Source organism: Otolemur garnettii, unplaced genomic scaffold (genome assembly GCF_000181295.1).
Source record: "Otolemur garnettii isolate 467f Iridium unplaced genomic scaffold, OtoGar3 scaffold00156, whole genome shotgun sequence".
Taxonomy (NCBI): Eukaryota; Metazoa; Chordata; class Mammalia; order Primates; family Galagidae; genus Otolemur; species Otolemur garnettii.
The window spans coordinates 3,472,113-3,488,689 of NW_003852551.1; the positions used below are offsets into that span (position 1 = coordinate 3,472,113).

Here is a 16,577-nt window from a genome sequence, read left to right on the forward strand (position 1 = left end):
AAAAAAAAAAAAAGAAGAGAAAGAAGGAAGCAGGAAAGAATGAAAGAAAAGAAAGAAAGAATCTAGACGGGAGGAGAACAAAGAGTTCCATTTGTAACTGACGGTGAACAATGACGATAACTCAGGACCTTCGGACCAGCCCAGTGTGTTAGTATTGTGGTAAGCGTAGCGATAGTCCAGGCCCCCTTGAAGTCCCCAGGGTTCCATTCCGCTCAGCACACTGAGCACTTGACTCCAGGGCGCCAACAGAGCTGCACTAAAAAGCGCCTCCTGTCCCCAGTACTCCATCCCTCAGGCTGAGCTCCGGGGCCGCGTGCTGAGCTTGTCCGTGTGGCACCGTGAAAGCCTGGGTCGCAACATCTTTTTGGGCGAAGTCGAAGTGCCCCTGGACACGTGGAACTGGGACTCTGAGCCTACCTGGCTCCCCCTGCGGCCCCGGGTGAGCCAGCAGGGCCTCGTGGGGAGACCCACGGCTAGATCTCCCACCATCACTTTCCCGCAGCCCTCTCAGAGTCCACCTTCTACAGTCTCTCCCTCAAACCCTCACCCCATCCCCTCGCCTCATACCTTTACTGACCCTTCCTGGCCTGGGGCTGCTAGGATCCCTAGGGTCCTTCTCTAGAGGCCCCACCCACGCCGCATGACGAACCCGCCTTTCGCAGGTTCCACCCTCTCCCGATGAGCTTCCCAGCCGTGGGCTGCTCTCCCTGTCCCTCAAGTACGTCCCTGCCGGCTCAGAGGGTGAGTGACCGCCCCTCCTGAAGCCAACCTGGATGGACTCTGGGAGGCGGGAGACTCCTGTCCTTCGCGCGGGTGGACTCTGTCGGTGGGGTGGGCTTGAGTAGAGCCTCTCCACAGGCGCCGGACAGCCCCCAAGCGGGGAGCTGCACTTCTGGGTGAAGGAAGCTCAGGACCTCATCCCACTGCGTTCAGGATCCCTGGATACCTATGTGCAATGGTGAGGAGCATCTGGCCCTGGCTACTTCCCTCCCTTTTGCAGTGGAGCTAAGGACTCCCATGAACCCCTACCAATCAACCCTCGTTCCCCCTAGCCTGGGCTTTGGCCACTGAGTGGTGAAGAGGTCACTTTGAACAGAGGCCTAGAGTCAGGAAAGTTGAGGACACCTTTGAAGAGTTGCATTTTAGGGTGCCTGGAGCCCGTAGGACTTACTGGAGAGCTGAGATTGAGAGGCAGCAGGAGCCCTTCCATGGAGAACCTGGAAGGCCAGGCTATGGGGCTTGGCCCTGAACTTGTAGTTCAGTGGTTTTCAAAGTAAGCTTTCTAGGGTAGTTGTACGGGTGCCTCCAGGTGCTGTGCCATCATCAGAGAAATAGAGGTAGACCTGTCCTGAGCTTCCAAACTTGAGTCACCCAGAGGCATTCTGTTTTTCTTTCAGGCCATTGTACTTTTCAGATATATATATACTTTTTTTTTTTTTTTTTTTTTTGCAGAAAGGGTTCTGAGGCTCTGAAAACTTTGGAAACTACCTGAGGGTGGAGGGGTAACAGGGAGCCTGTGAAAGTCACTGAACCAGAAGTAGCAGAAGTGCATTTCAGAGACATCACTCTGGGGCCCTACGATGTAGTTGAAACTTTAAAAGGCAGGAGATCTGAGAGGAATCTGGTGCAAATTTCCCAGGGCAGTGAGGGTTTGAGGCCAGGTCTCAGACAGAAGCCAGGGGATATGGACATATGTGAGGAAGAATAGGTAGGACTTGGTGACTTGTTGCCTCTAGGGAATGTGAGGGGGTGGTCGTCACCTGACACCAGCCCACCTTCCCCACAGCTCAGTGCTGCCTGATGACAGCCGGGCCAGCCGCCAGCGTACCAGGGTGATGCGTCGAAGCCTCAAACCCGTGTTCAACCACACCATGGTTTATGATGGCTTTGGGCCTGCTGACCTGCGCCAGGCCTGTGCTGAGCTCTCTCTCTGGGACCATGGGGCCCTCGCCAGCCGCCAGCTGGGGGGCATACGCCTCAGCCTGGGCACTGGTAAGCAGGGCAGGTCCCCAAGAGAAGCTGATACTGGGTGGCCTTGGGCACTTTTCTGCTCTTTCTCAAGCTTTGGTGTCCACTGAGAACTGGGAGTGACTTGGCACAATGTGTAATCTGGGACCAAATAGGTGCTTCCTGGGCCTGAGGTGCCCAGTGTGACCATGCCCTCCACCCCTGCCTGCCCACATCCAGGCAGCAGCTACGGGCTCCAGGTCCCCTGGATGGATTCCACACCTGAGGAGAAGCAGCTGTGGCAGACAGTCCTGGAGCAGCCATGCGAGTGGGTGGATGGCCTTCTACCCCTCAGAACCAACCTGGCCCCCAGGACATAGCCCTATCATACCCTCCTCTCTGGACCTTCTCATGGTCTGCCCTTAGGTAAAGTCAATAAAGTCTGCTTTGAGGGAAATAAGGGGCTGGTGTCTGCTGGGAAAGAGAGGAGGGAAGGTGACAGCAGGAAAGAGCCAGGGAAGTGAGAGGAACCAGATTAAGGAACTTCAGACTCTGACACAAAGACCTCAGGGCTACTCCTATAACCCCCCACAGATACCCCTCTAAAATTTCCAGGACAAGCGTACAAAAGTGTTCTGTTTAATAATATTTGTCTGAAAAAAATATTTGTCTGGTAGTGCTCAGTGTGCTTAGGTGCCTTGGTGGTTGGTTCCTCCCACTGAGGCTAGGCCTGGGCCCTACCCTGGCCCCCACCTGCCTGGCCTCCTGCAGCTGCCCCTGGATCTTAGTGTAGATATGTCAGAAGCAGCTATGTCTTCTCCATCCATCCATCTTGGCTCTGTCCTGCCTCTGATGTGCTCATTCAGCCTCCCGGGGTCCAGAGGTAACTGGTGTGGATCCTGCTCTCTGTGCCAAGATGGCTCTCCAGATGCGGCATACCATCCCTCCCCTAGGGGTAGTAGGCTCAATGTGGCTCAGCCAGAAGGTGGCCCTGGGCTCTCTCTGGTACCCACTGTCTGCCCAATGCTCCCTCAGTGCCCAGTGATACAGGTACACCTGTGATTTCCAAGAGACGAACCTAGCCAGGCCTGCAGGTGGCCAGCATGGGGCCATGTAGTTGGGTCATCCCTGCAGGGCCCAAGATGTACCTGATTCGGGTGTAGATGAGGTCATCTCGAGTGGCACAGGTGAGCAGAGCATGGAGAGTGAAGCTGTGGTTCAGCAGCTGGTTGTGGACAAACACCCATAGAAACAGATAAAATCCCAGAAAGATGTGTACAAAGACCCAGGTACTAGCTCCCTTCTACTGTAGAAGGTATATCACCCCCCTTTTTCTGGGCCTCACTTTTCTCATCTGTACAATGGAAAGAATATATTAAGTCAGCGACCCACAGGAACTGTATTAAAGGGGTGCAGCTTTAGGAAGGTTAAGAACTACTGTATTAAGTGCTCTTCCATTATTGAGATTCTCTGCAGAAAGACAAAGATGAAGTCTGTAGTTGTTGGAGTCAGGGATAGCTGGCAGGGCCCCCTCACCGTTTGGATGGTGGCTGAATCTACACTTAGTTCCTGTAGCCACTGCACCAGGCTCTGGTCTGTTGTGAGGACAGCTGTCAAAAAGTCAGGTGATGAGCCTGCCTGTGGCTCCTGCTAGAAGCTGACTCACACCCACCACTACAGCCAGAGCCCACTCACCTGAGGGCTCTGAGGCCAGGGCGTTGGTCCTGGCCTCCTCATTCACCTGCAGTAGGGCTTGTTGCACTAGAACCTGGCACTCCCGTTCTTTCTCGGCCAAGACTTGGCGAAGCCTGTTGAAGGGCAGAGTGTAGAATGGAGTGGCAAATGGAGACAGCGTTGAAGTTGGCGTGGAGTGTATGAGAGGTTCTAAGAGGCTTTACCGATCAGTCTCTGCTCGCAGGACGCTCAGCTGCACCATCAGAGGCGCGGGGCCCTGTTTGGGTTCTTCCAGGAGCAGGCTCTGCTGGACCTGGGTCTCCTGCAGCTTTTGCTGGGATTCTCCTTCTTTACTTAACTCTGACTGCGATGGGACTGCCTCCTCCACTTCTGCCATTCCGAGTGGGATGAGCTCAGACAGGGCAAGAATGCCCATTTGGGACCCCCAGACACAGGTGAGGGAGTGTAGGCAGTGAGTACAGGGCTTTAGGCAGGGACCAGACTGGGACAGGTCCATTTAATTACGCCTGCACCAGCAGCGGCGGCGTGTTCCTGTGGATCCAGGCCCACACAAGCCACGCCCCCTGGCAGGCCTATTTGGCGTTCACCACGCCCCCAGGGGCCACACCCTCGTCCGGATCCACTCCTACTCTTACCCGGGCCTAGCACAGCCAGGGCTGCCCGCACCGCGCGGTTGAGTAGTGAGTCCAGCACGAACATCCAGTGTGGGCGGATTTGGCGCCTGCGGAGGATCTGCTTCACCTAGACAGGGAGGGGAAGGCGCCGCTGAGACTACTGAGCCCCAACTAGAAGTGGGACTTGAGTCAGAAAGGCCTAGAAAGTCTGTGGGAGGAAAGTGGAATCAGTGTGCTGGAATGACAGGAAGGGCTGGGAAGCGAGGACTGGGTAGATGTCCCTTCCTAATGGCCCTATCACCAGACAGGAGACACAGAATGTTGGAACATCAAGTCCTTGCGCATTTCTAGGTACAGGGAGCTCACAATCTGTTACTGGGTAGCCTTAAATATGAGAAAGCAGGCTCACCGCATCCGGGAAGGCAAAGAGCGGTCCATACAGCAGTGTAGGCCCAAGGCCCTCGGCTTGCAGCTGCCCTTGTAGCGCCCGCAGCTCCTGGACGAGCTGCCGGCGGTTGGGAGAGTGGATGTGCGCCCTGAGACAGAGCAGCAGCTGTTCCACATGATTCCTGCCCAAACAGGAACCCTGAGAAGGAAGACAAGGGCTGTCAGCCCGTGTCCCCACCCGAGCCCTGAGAGATGCTAGGGAGGTCATCAGCAGGAGTCCTGCCACGCTCGACCACTAGGGGGCGCTGGGGTGGGCCGCCCACCTGCTCCTGCTCCTGCTCCTGCTCCAAGAGCAGATTCTCCGCCAGTGTGGGCAGCTCCTGTTCCAGCACCGAGGCCAGCATGGCCCGGCGCTTGCTCTCCAGGTGCAGCAGGCTCAGCCAGGAACTTTCCTCCGGGGACGTGGGTTCCTCGGCCCCGGGCTCCTCTGGCACCCTGGGCACGATACAACGGAGAGCAGCTGATGGAGGGCCGGCAGCAATACCCACCCTAAGCCACCTCTACAGCAGGGTTTGAATCTTGGTCTTCTTTTATGCCTACCTCACAGGGATAAAAAGAGATATACCTAGAACTGAGGGGCACAAAAAATACAACTTAGAGCTTCTGGGACAGGACACAAGACACTAAATGCCATCCTTGCAAGTGGCGAGGTGCCAAGGCCCCCAAGGGTGGCTTTTTCTTTTTTAGAGAGACTCTCACTTGGTGTCCTCAGTAGAATGCTGTGCCATCACAGCTCACAGTAACCTCAAACTCTTGGGCTCAAGCAATCCTCTTGCCTCAGTCTCCAGAGTAGCTGGGACTACAGGTGACTGACACAAGGCTAGGCTATTTTTAGAGACTGAGCCTCATTCTTGCTCAGGCTGGTCTGGAATTCCTGAGCTCAAACAATCCACCCTCCTTGGCCTCCCAGAGTGCTAGAATTATAGATGTGAGCCACCGCGCCCAGCCCCAAGGATGGAAGGAGTACAATGGCAAAACCAGACACAAAGGAAACCCATCCTTAGGACCCCAGGCTCTCACCGGAGCTGGCTGGTGTCCCCATAACTGAGGCAGCGCTTCGGGGGGTTAGGCAGGTGCTGAGAGGGTGCCTGAGGGCGTGGGAAAGTCTGGGACTGGGTAGTCGAGTCAGCTGAAGGAGTGGGACTGGTGGAAAGGGCATCTGAGGGAGGGACAAGACTGTCAACTGGGTCCTCCCACACCCTGTCACCTCCATGGCTCCTCAGCCCTCCAGTATGCTCACTTCCTCCACTCCCAGAGCACCTGAGGGCCGTGGAGTATGGCGGGGGGAGCCAGGGCTTCGACTCCTCTTCCCAGGCTGCAGGAAGGGGTCCCTCAGCAGTGCTTGGGCACTTGCTCGGTGGCGGGGATCTGGCTCAAAAGTTTGGAGAAGGAAGGCTTGGGCCTCAGCAGATAGAGAACTGGGCATTGGTGGATGTACCTTGTACATGCCCACCTGAGGGGGGAGGAAAAACAAGGGTCAAGTTTAGAAATATGGCCCCACCCCACCTTGGGCCAGACTCTGAGAGGTCTCACCTGAAACATGGCAGCCTGTGGGTTCCCTAGCTCATGGAAGGGTGGGCGACCTGTGGCCATCTCAATTACAGTGCAGCCCAATGACCAGATGTCAGCAGCCTTCCCATACCCTCGTGGGCCCTGGTCAATGATTTCTGGGGCCATGTACTGCAGGGTCCCTAGGATGGGAGCAAGAATGCCTGTAAAGGCTTTATCATGGGGTGAGGATGATGTGGGGGAGGAGAACTTCAGCATCCTCTGGCCACCTGTACCCACCTTGAACCTATCATGTAAAATAGACTCCATCACCTACCCTGGACATCAAAAGCCTTTCCTGAGTTTCATCAACCTCCCTAGGCTCCATCACCTGCCAAGGTTTCCAACATTCATCTTAGGCTCCATCACCCACAGTAGAGTTCCATTGTGTATCCTGGATTGCATCATCTTCCCTGAACTCTACTACCTTTGTCCTCCAACACCCACATTGACCTGCATTAACACTGCTGGGCTCCAATTCAGGTGCTAACTTTAATTTCATCAATTATCCAAGCTCCAATTCAAGATTCCATCACCTCATCCCTGGGTCCAATCACTCTCCTGGGTTTCGTTCCCCCATTAGGACTCTAACTCCATTCCCAGGAAATACTCTATTCCCTAGAAGGCTTTAAGAGTTCTTTTGCACCCTCACTCACCACCCCCACATTCTGTTACCTGTGAAGGTCTCAGTGCAGGGTGTGATGCCTGCCAGCCGCTTAGAGGTGCCAAAGTCAGAAATCTTGAGCAGCCCACTGAAGGTATTGATCAGCACATTGTCCCCCTGATTGATGGTGATTAGCAGACACTGAGCTGGGGCCCTGAGAGCAGAATTGGACTCTTTCCTGGGACCCTATCTTCTGGGGATCCTAGTCTGGCCCTGCCTCTATCAATACTTTCCCCTGTCATCCCACTTATGTGACTCTCTGGGAGCTGACACCTTGTTTGGCTTCAGGGTTGATTTTCTCTTCTTCTCTAAGGACACTTCCAAATGAATTCCCTACCTTTTGCACCCAGTCTGCCAACTTAATCTAAACTGCCAGTTTCTGTCTGAGACTATGTCTCCTCCCCTCCCAGGAGCCTGCTGCAGCCCAGGCCAGTCCTGGGGCTTAACCTTGATGTCCCGGTGCACAATGTGGTTGTCATGCAGGTAGCTGAGTCCCTGCAGGATCTGGCGGGTGTAGAAACTGATGGTGCTTTCATTGTCCTTCAGAGGTCCCCACACTGACCGCAGCAAGGAGGACAGGCTACCTGGGCAGGTACAGTCCAAGTTCATTGTTGGCAACCACTTACTCCAGCCCACTGCATCTCTCTACTCAAGGTCCAGACACAACCAGGCCATAGCCCAAACACCATCACCCAACACCACTCTGTCAGCTAATTCTAGGCTACACCACCCACACAAGCTAGGGTCTATTCTCCCCGAGGGCTCTTCACCTCTTCCTGCCTCCAGCTCATGCCCCACACCTGGGGTTTCATTTCCATCCCACACAAGGCAGGTACCTCCAGGCACTTCCTCCATGAAGATCTTAAGGTAGCCGCCCTGGCTAGCTGATCCCAGATAGCGCACAATATTCTTGTGGCGTAGGCGTTTGTGAAGAGCGATTTCCTCATGCAGGGGTTGAGAGAACCTGGGGGGTGGTAGGGGAGGAAGGAATGGTACAGATTAGGCCAGAAAAGCCTATATTCAGTATCCCATCCAGTACCAGCCAGGCGGCGCCCCAGGGACACATCCCTCCCACAAGCCCCTGTCAGCCCTTCCCACCCTTACTACCCCGCCCACAGGACCCTCCCGACCTCAGCCGCCCCCCTGTTCAGTCCATAGGGCTCCCCACTCAGCACCCGCCCGCAGCAGCCTCCCAGCTCGAAGCCTCCGCCCCACCCTCACCTGCTGTCCCGTTCAGGGATCTCCTTGATGGCGATGCGTACTCTGGTGTGTCGCTCGCGGCCGGCGTATACCACTCCGTAGGTGCCCTTGCCCAGCACCAGCCTCTCGCCGGTCTCTGTATACTCATAATCAAACTGCGGGGCGCAGAGCGAGAAGGGGATTCAGCTGGGCCCGAAGACCTTCGCCTACTCAAGGTCCCACTCCCACGTGCTCACCTCCAGCACCGCCCCCACTCCCTCTGCCTCCTCCACGGGCGTCGAAGAGTCCGGATTCGTCACCACGGCCTGGATCAGCCCACAGAACCTGAGGGCAGGGGAAGTCAGACCAGGCGGTTGCGGGGTGGGGCGGGAGTGGGGTGACATTTAGGACTGCAACCGTCCCCTCCAAAGCCAGGAGCACCAGGGGGACATTGTCCCTTCCTTTCCCTCACTCCACTGGGCATCCCGATTCCAGTCCTCAGAATTCCCTGACCACCAGAGGCTGCGCACCACTGACAGTGCCCTACGCAGGGGAAGCACAGCTGGACGTCCTGAGCCGGGGGCAGCACGTAGAGGAAGCAGCAGCGCTCGTCCCGCTTGGAGACGCTGCGAAGGGATGAAACCCAGTGAGCCACCGGCAGCGCTCCTCCCCGACCCAGGTCTGCCCCCAGGTCCTGCCTCTCACCTCACTCCGCAGATGGAAGCGACTGGGAAGGTCCAGCTGGTGGGAGCATCCTATGAGAAGAAATGGGGCTTGAAGGGGAGAGGGGTCGGAGGATAGGAGAAAGGCACAAGGAAGAGGTGCATCGCAGTGAACAGGTGGTCTCAGTGGTGACTTCACCTGCGTCTCTGGTTCCAACAGGCTCAGGATCACTGCGCTCACTGGGTCCCTACCCCGAACCTCGAGGCTGGCAGGCAATAGGACCTTGTTCATCTCCAGGACCAGCACCTGCAGGAGGTGGAGGAGGGGGTTGGTCAGAAAGGACTCACTGCTTTCCCAGGTTCCCTCCTCTACAGGCCTCACCAGGCACTGGTCCCCCTGGGGAGAGGTTGTCTTGAATGGCTGGCAGGACTGTAGCAAGAAGTGCAGCCAGAAGTGAGCATGGCGGGGAGGTCCTCCGGAGGGCTCTGGCATGGGTCTGAAGTGCTGATAGAGCAGGAAGGTCTCCATCACAGACACCAGGTACCTGCAGGCACAGCCTTGTCCTCAGCTCAGCCCAGGCACCAGCCGGCACTGCCAGGGAGAGTAAACTGGCTTGGATGTAGCCAGAACATGGGCATTGGGTGTCACAGGCACTTGTCTAAAAGTGGCCAGGTCCTTGACCCAGGGTTCAGGCTATAGTGGCAATGGAGATGAGTTTAGAAGCTGACAGCCCAGGACAGCCTGGAATGCGGAGGGGGCCACCTACCATATGGGGGCATTGAGCTTGTATAGCTGCTCTGCAGCCAGCACCACCTGGGTAGGGTCATTGGCGAGGATCTGGGCTCCCAGGTAGAAACCTACATCCCAGTAATACTGCATCTTCTCCACACAGCCTTTTCGGGCCAGTAGGCAGCCCAGCTTCATGCCTGGGAGGGACATGCATGGGCTCCAGTGAGTGTGGGTGCAGGGGTGGATAAGGCCTACCATTCAGCTGGGCGTGAATATAGATGTGGGTAAAATGTTGGGTGTGGCTAGATCTCAGGTGGGAATAGGAGCTGGGGCACAGGTGAGGGTTTGGGTACAAGTATTTGTAGAACTCAGAGTGTAATGAATACAGGTGTGAGGTTTGGGAACAGCTGTGAACCTAAGAGTTCCTGAGAGCCCAGGGCAGGGATGAGGACTCAGGTGTGGGTATGGCAGAATAGTCCAAAACAGATGAATTCAGTCCTAGCTCCTGCCTAGTGTTCTCTCTCCCTGCCTTCTTCCCAGGACCCTCCAAGCCCCTGAGGATGGGGAGCCAGGGAGCCAGGATTGGGGTTCACCTATTAGCCGGAGCTCCTTGGAGTCCTCAAAGTGCTGCCCAGCAGCAATGAGGAGCACAGCTGCATTGATGCCTGAATGGAGGCTGGGCTCCACGTCAAAAGCCTTGCGATACCTGGGGCAGGGGCACAGGGCTGGACTGATGCCCACAGCACCATCCCTCAAATCACTAGCTCAGCCCATCAGCCACTCACTGTGCTCCTTACCAGTGATAGGCCTGCTCCCGGTGTCCAGCATCCTGGAAGCCAGAGCTAAAGAACATGTCTTTGTAGATCCGGCCACACATGCAGTATAAATCAGGTGCCACGGAGCCCTCAAACTGAACCAGTGGCAGCAGCACAGCCAGTGCCTTCTCCCGGTCCCCAGGCCTGTTCCTCCTAGGGAAAGAGGAAGATGGGCTTAGGACCTACCTGATGGTTCTTACCTACTCTGCCCAGGGACCCCTAGACACCAAACAGCAGGGGCTTTTTCCAAGGGACTGACAATAATGACCCCAAAATGACAGCAACCCTGGTCAGCACTGACCTCTCTAGGGATAGAGACCTCAGATAGAAGTGACTCCTAGATGTAATGACCCTAAGGAACAGTGACCTTGGACAGCATTAAGGGCACTGTTGACCACACTAAGGGCAGCAGCATCTTCCCCACCCCTACCCAGGGAACAACCCAGAACAACAGGTACCTATGGACAGCAGTTACACTGATCAGCAAATTCTCTGACCAGCAGAGATCTCAGACAACAAATGACATCACACGTCAGAGATGAAGTCACGTGCTCAGAGCTCAGCACCAATGGGGATGGGATAGCAGGAAAGGGCACACTTCATGAGGCCACAGAGACTTCCATGTGGCTATAACTTAAGCCTTGATCTGCCACTCACCGGTTGAGGGCAAACGTGTAGTGGAAGCAGATGTTGTGCTGCTCGGCCACATCACAGGTGGGTAAGGCCTGCAGTGTCTCCACCAACTCAATGATGGCCGAGTAGTCCTGCATGAGGGACAGCAAGCTCTGCCTTGCCTGGCCCCAGACCCTCAAGAGAAATACCTTGAGCCAGGGTCCTGTCCCACCCCTGACATCCCACCAACCCCTGCACTCATCTCTCTGGCCCAGCAGGTAAAGCAGATACCACACTTTACAGGGCACCTACTGTGTGCCCCATGCTGGGTGTTCTCAACCTCACAACTGCTTGGGAGGCAGTGACATGTCATCCCCTATTCCAAATAAAGAAACCAAGACTCAGAGAGGTAAGATGGTTTGTTCAATGCCATCAGGGAGCAAGTGGAACAGCTGGCAGCTAACCTTGGGTTTGTCTGACCTCAAATGCCCACTGCCTGACTGCCTCTCTGAACACCACACACCTGCACGTCTCGGTAGGAGAGCAACAAATTCATGATGATGTCAGGGCTCAGCAGCTCCACGCTGTCCAGTCTCCGCTGCAGGCGAGCCAATTCCTGCCGCAGCTGCTGCCCACTGAACCGCTCTCGTGCCTTCCGGATATCCTGCCGAATGGTCTCCCGGAAATAGCCACTGATGCCCAGGGCAGGGGAGGTAGGGAGAGAGGATAGTGGGGCCTGTGCCTCAGCCCCAGCCCATAGTACCCTCACCAGTCTCCTTCCAGTGCACCCTCCCTGGGGGCCCTCATTACCAAGAGTCTGTGGGTGTAGCCTCCAGCAGGCGGGCAAGCCGGCCCACCAGAGGAGTGAGCAGAGCCTCAGTGCCCACTCCAGCCTGTACAAGACCATCAGCCAGGCCCCTGAGAAGGCCTGCGTCACCACACAGCACCCGTCCAGTGGTTGTCACCACATAGGGGATCAGTGTGTAGCTGCCAACGCAATCCTGGTGGGAGGGAAGCAAGAATCAGTGAAGAGTAGAGAGCAGCACAGGGCTAGAGAGGGGTCAGAGCTCAGCACCAGTGGGGATGGGATAGCAGGAAAGGGCACACTTCAGGAAAGGAGGCAATAGGAAGCAGAGGGTCATATGGATGTTAAGGGGGCATTAAGGGATCACAGGTGACGGAAGAGGCCAGGAAGATTAGTAAGGTCATAGGTCACAGTGGAGGTCAAAGAATACTTTGGAGTGAGGGGTAGATTCTGCTCACCGAGTTCTTCTGGAAAATATCCTCCTGCAGGAGGCAGACAGTCAGATACTGGTGTTCTGGGTAGGCACCACCCAACCCTGTGCCTGCCTCCACCAGATCCCTAGCCACCTACCCTCAGGGCCTGCAGGTCAGGGAGGTCAGCCTGGGAGCACAGAAGCACGTTGTTGGTCATGCTGAAGCTCTCACGCACACCAAGGTGGTAGAACAGCGAGGGCTGTGCCAGGGAGCTGCTCACCTCCAGCACTACCACATCTGTAGGCATAGAGGTGGAGACCCTGAGCCCCAAGCCTCAGCTGGACAGGGTAGGAGCCTGGGGATCCATCCTGGCTCAGCTTGCTTTGCTGCGGGATGCCAGCAGGGTCCATTTCTGCTCTGGGGCTCAGTTTCCCCCCAGGAGCAGACTTGGGCTCCCTGGGCTGGGATCTTGGTCCCCACTGTTCAGAGCCTGAGAGACAAAGCATCAGGGAGGGGGGCTGTGCCCCAGCTCAGAGCTTGTTCCAGGCCATTTGGGAGACAGGAGTTGTGTACACACAGAAGTTCCCTCCCCTGGATCTTCAACCCAGTCCCTTGAACGAGGCCGGTACCATCAGTGTGTATAGCCAACATTGTTTCTGTATGTGTCAGTAAAGTCTAAGATGTCCGACTGTATCTGTAGGTATGACAGGGTCTGCAAAAGCCTAAGTAAGTTAACATGCATGCGGTTTGTGAGGCTGTCAATGACTGCGTGTGTCTTTGTGTCCTTCGGTCGGGTCAGCCTTCATTTTTTAGGTTGCACTTTCACGGACATCCAGGAAGCACAGTTCCCAGATCGTAAGATGAACAGGTACGCATGGAGAGGGGAGGCGAGGCACCAGGGCTAGAGGGAAGGAGGGTTGATCCCCGCGGGAACAGCCGCCCTCTGGCCCCGCCCCCGGTCAGCCCTGGCCCTCCTGCAACTTCACCCCTGCTCCACCCATTCCCTGTTGGCTTCCTTGGGCCTCTTAACCTAAACTGCCTTTCTCAGAATCCAGTCCCTTTGGGTCTCTTCGATCCATTCTCTTCCCTTTCTGTCTCTCTAGTCCAATTCTCGGAAGTAGTATGCTAGGACCCCTATGCTATAGCCGCTCAGGTCAGCTAGCTCATTTCCCTACTCCAAGCTCCCTTCCCAATATCTGCCCTCAGGAGGTCCGCGCTAGACCACCCAAGGCTGAGTTTTCCAACCCCACTCTAAGACGCCACAGCCCGGCTCCCAGCCCCGCCCCACAGCTGCTAAACTCCACCCCGATCCTTGTAGCGCTCTCAAGGCACAGCCGCCACCAAAGAGTGCTTAAGTCCCAACTCAGAACAACTGGATGCCAAAGTCCCATCGCAAGCCCGGCAGCGCTCCAGAGTTTCTAAATGCGACTTTTGTCAGGACTCTGCCTCAATTCCTTAGACTTTAGCTCACCTAAAGGCCCCAGACCCGGTGCCCAACCCGGCTCCGCCCCGCGCCGCCGAGCCCCGCCCCTGCCTCGCCGCCAGCGCGCGCTCACCCGCGTTGTAGAAGGCGTCCAGCGCGCCTGTGTCGCCCAGCGCCAGCGTCCCAAAGGGCAGGCTGCACAGCTGCGGCCGGGGCCGCGGCCCGGAGAGCTGCGCGCAAGCCTCCCGCAGGCAGCGCAGGGGCAGCGGCTCGGTCTCACTTTCCTTCCCAGGCTCCCCTTCGGGCCGTGGCTCCCGGGTCAGCACGTAGACTACACTGAGCGGCCGGCTCCGCAAGCAGCCCCGGCCCGAGGGGGCCGCTAGCGACCGACCCCGGCTCAGCGCCTCGGCCAGCGGGTCCTGCCAGCAGCTTCCCGCACGCTGCGCCCCTGACCGAGGACACGGCCCCGCCATGCGGGGGAGCTGGGCGTCGAGAACCCCGGGCGAGTCAGTAGTCTGGTCGGCGGATCCAGGAATCTCAGGATCGGGAATCCGGTCGGGATCTGACAATCTACGAGATCTAGGGATCCGGAAACCGGCCGGATGTCCCGTTCCGGTACTAAAGTTTAGAAAGAAATCCGAGTTGGGACTTGCAAGGTCCTGAGGATCTGAAATCGGGAATTGGGTCCCAGGAATCTGGGGCATCCGGTTATCTGCGGCTCAAAGTCACGTGGGGGACCCCGGGATTCAGCACCCGGGTGTCTGCCACCCCGGCTCCTCCCGGGACCGCCCGCAGACGCTCTGTCCTGCCTTCATGTGTAGGCTGGGCCCAGCCCATTCCCGGTCGTCGGGGAAAGCTCCACCCTCGCCCCTAGGGCAGCGCCACTCCCTAGCAGCTTGGGACTAGGCCTCTGCCCTCTTCCTGTCCAAACAGCAAGGAGGTGTCTGTCTAGGCTCCTATTGCTCCTCGCACAAAAATACAATTATTGAAGCTCCGTGTCCGTAGCTCAGTGAGTAGGGCGCCAGCCACATACACCGAAGCTGGCGGGTTCGAGCATGGCCCGGGCCTGCTGAACAACAATGACAAATACAACCAAAAAATAGCCGGGCGTTGTGGCGAACGCCTGTGGTTCCAGCTACTTGGGAAGCTGAGGCAAGAGAATAGCTTAAACCCAAGAGTTTGAGGTTGCTGTGAGCTGTGAAGCCACAACACTACCGAGGGCAACAGCTTGAGATTCTGTCTCAAAAAAAAAAAAAAAAAAAAAGTTATTGAGACAACATAATTGGAAGAAAGGAATTTTTAATAGGACAAATGTCCTGCCAGGAGAACCGGAGAAGCTACCTCAAATCCATCTCTCGGGCTAAGGGGTATTATGGACTTTTCTTTTTTCTTTTGAGACAGTTTTACTTTGTCGCCCTCGGTAGAGTGCCATGGTGTCACAAGTCACAGCAACCTCAAACTCTTAGGCTTAAGCCATCCTCTTGCCTCAGAGCTGGGACTGCAGGTGCCTGCTACAATGCCTGGCTAATTTCTGTTTCTGGTAGAGCCAAGGTCGCCCTCTTGCTCAGGCTGCTCTGGAACTCCTGAGCTCAAGCAATCTACCCATCAAGGCAAAATTATTTTTGACACAGAGTCTCACTTTGTCACCCTTGGTAGAGTGCCCCAGCGTCATAGCTCACAGCAACCTCAAACTCTTGGGCTTAAGCAATTCTCTTGCTTCAGCCTCCCAAGTAGCTAGGACTACAGGTGCCTGCCACAATGCCCGGCTATTTTTAGAGATGAGGTCTAGCTCTGGCTCAGACTGGTCTCGAATTCCTGAGTTTAGGCTATCCACTCATTTCAGTCTCCCAAGGTGCTGAGATTACAGGTGTGAGCCCCTGCACCCTGCCTGAATATCATGCACTTTTTAAAGAAAGGGCCGTGTGCCTCAGAGCAAGTCAAGGGCTACTTGCATTGGGAGCAGGTTGTGGGGAGGATAGTGAATCTAGGCATCAAGAAGTCTGTTCCAAGGCTTTCAGAATCTCATCTCCATTCTCTTGTAGAAAATCCACCATTTTTAGGCCTGGTGTGGTGGCTTCTGCCTATATCCCCGTCTTTGGGAAGCCCTAGCTGGAGGATTGTTTGAAACCAGAGGTCCATCATTTTGCAGATACAACTCAAAAAGTCAAATAGTTACGGGAGAAAAATTATTTAAAAAAAAAAATATATATATATGTAGGTTCACAGAGCTGTTTACACTCTCCTGCCAGAACCTTTAAGACTAGCCACTTCCAGAACATCTGTGCCTCTGAATGACAACCACTGTGGACTGGGCTCCTAACTTGTATGCCCAGGCCAGAGAGTCTAAGGAAGAGCAAGATATGTATAGGATCTGCTCTGCAGGGATCTGTTGACTGAAGGGCTCTCCAGAGCTATCAGAGTGTACAGAACACAGTGCAAGACAGTTCTCCAGGGTGCAGCACATTCAGGCAGGGACTGGAATGTGGAATGTCAGCCTGCCCAGAAGTCTGCAACCCTGTTAAGTGGGACTCAACATCTGAGCCACAGACTCACCTGCTCACCAGCAGGGGCTGCCTTCCCCCCCCCACTGCACCCTGAACCCATCCTGCTGTGGAGCCCTGCTGACTTCTATCCAGGACATGATTGTGCACCTGAGAAGCACTTCCCACATTTCTCTACCCAGCCTTTGAAGGAGAACCCTAGAAACCCTAACCCTGAGGGCTGCAACAGTTTCCCAGCTTCAAATCCCCCCAAATCTCTAACTTTATTGCGTGAATTAGTAGATCCAGAAATCAGGAACTGGGGACTTAGAGAGGCTGCATAACCTGTCCAAGATCACTCAGCTACATGAGAGAACAGCAGGCAAACCTGGATTATTTGTCAGACTATTAACTGTTTATTTCTGCCACTTAACTAGAATGTGACATTGAACAAATAAACTCCTCGATAAATGCTAGCTCAGTGGCTGCCATTTCATTGCCTTGTTGCCTCAAGGAAGAAAAATATACTTTTAGGCTGGGTGC

General features: G+C 55.6%; 2 protein-coding genes across 3 annotated transcripts in view; one reads left to right on the forward strand and one right to left on the reverse strand.

The window, feature by feature from the left end:
• SYTL1 (synaptotagmin like 1) overlaps positions 1-2,401 on the forward strand; it is a 7,247-nt gene extending 4,846 nt beyond the window's left edge. Inside the window, exons 10-14 of the mRNA XM_012811397.2 lie at positions 281-439; positions 663-741; positions 859-958; positions 1,787-1,992; positions 2,188-2,401. Coding sequence (XP_012666851.1) covers positions 281-439; positions 663-741; positions 859-958; positions 1,787-1,992; positions 2,188-2,327 — 684 coding nt within the window. The 3' untranslated portion in view covers positions 2,328-2,401. The remainder of the gene's footprint in view (positions 1-280; positions 440-662; positions 742-858; positions 959-1,786; positions 1,993-2,187) is intronic.
• A 169-nt stretch (positions 2,402-2,570) lies between these two features.
• Positions 2,571-14,320, reverse strand: MAP3K6 (mitogen-activated protein kinase kinase kinase 6). 2 transcript variants are annotated; one of them, XM_003799815.3, is made up of 29 exons: positions 13,688-14,320; positions 12,289-12,428; positions 12,177-12,200; positions 11,724-11,914; positions 11,437-11,605; positions 10,959-11,065; positions 10,284-10,454; positions 10,080-10,192; positions 9,524-9,683; positions 9,139-9,301; positions 8,956-9,063; positions 8,800-8,849; positions 8,625-8,720; positions 8,352-8,439; positions 8,137-8,270; positions 7,752-7,879; positions 7,363-7,499; positions 6,927-7,032; positions 6,237-6,394; positions 5,964-6,156; positions 5,724-5,862; positions 4,967-5,138; positions 4,666-4,842; positions 4,278-4,383; positions 3,846-4,011; positions 3,643-3,755; positions 3,484-3,557; positions 3,096-3,172; positions 2,571-2,896 (listed from the first exon to the last, which is right to left on the reverse strand). In XM_003799815.3, exons 1-29 carry the CDS (start codon positions 14,256-14,258, stop codon positions 2,806-2,808), a joined length of 4,122 nt encoding a protein of 1,373 aa, XP_003799863.2. In that variant the 5' UTR covers positions 14,259-14,320; the 3' UTR covers positions 2,571-2,805. The 2 variants fall into 2 exon arrangements, with proteins under 2 accessions (XP_003799863.2, XP_012666873.1); XM_012811419.2 differs by lacking the exon at positions 12,177-12,200.
• Positions 14,321-16,577: the final 2,257 nt, after the last annotated feature.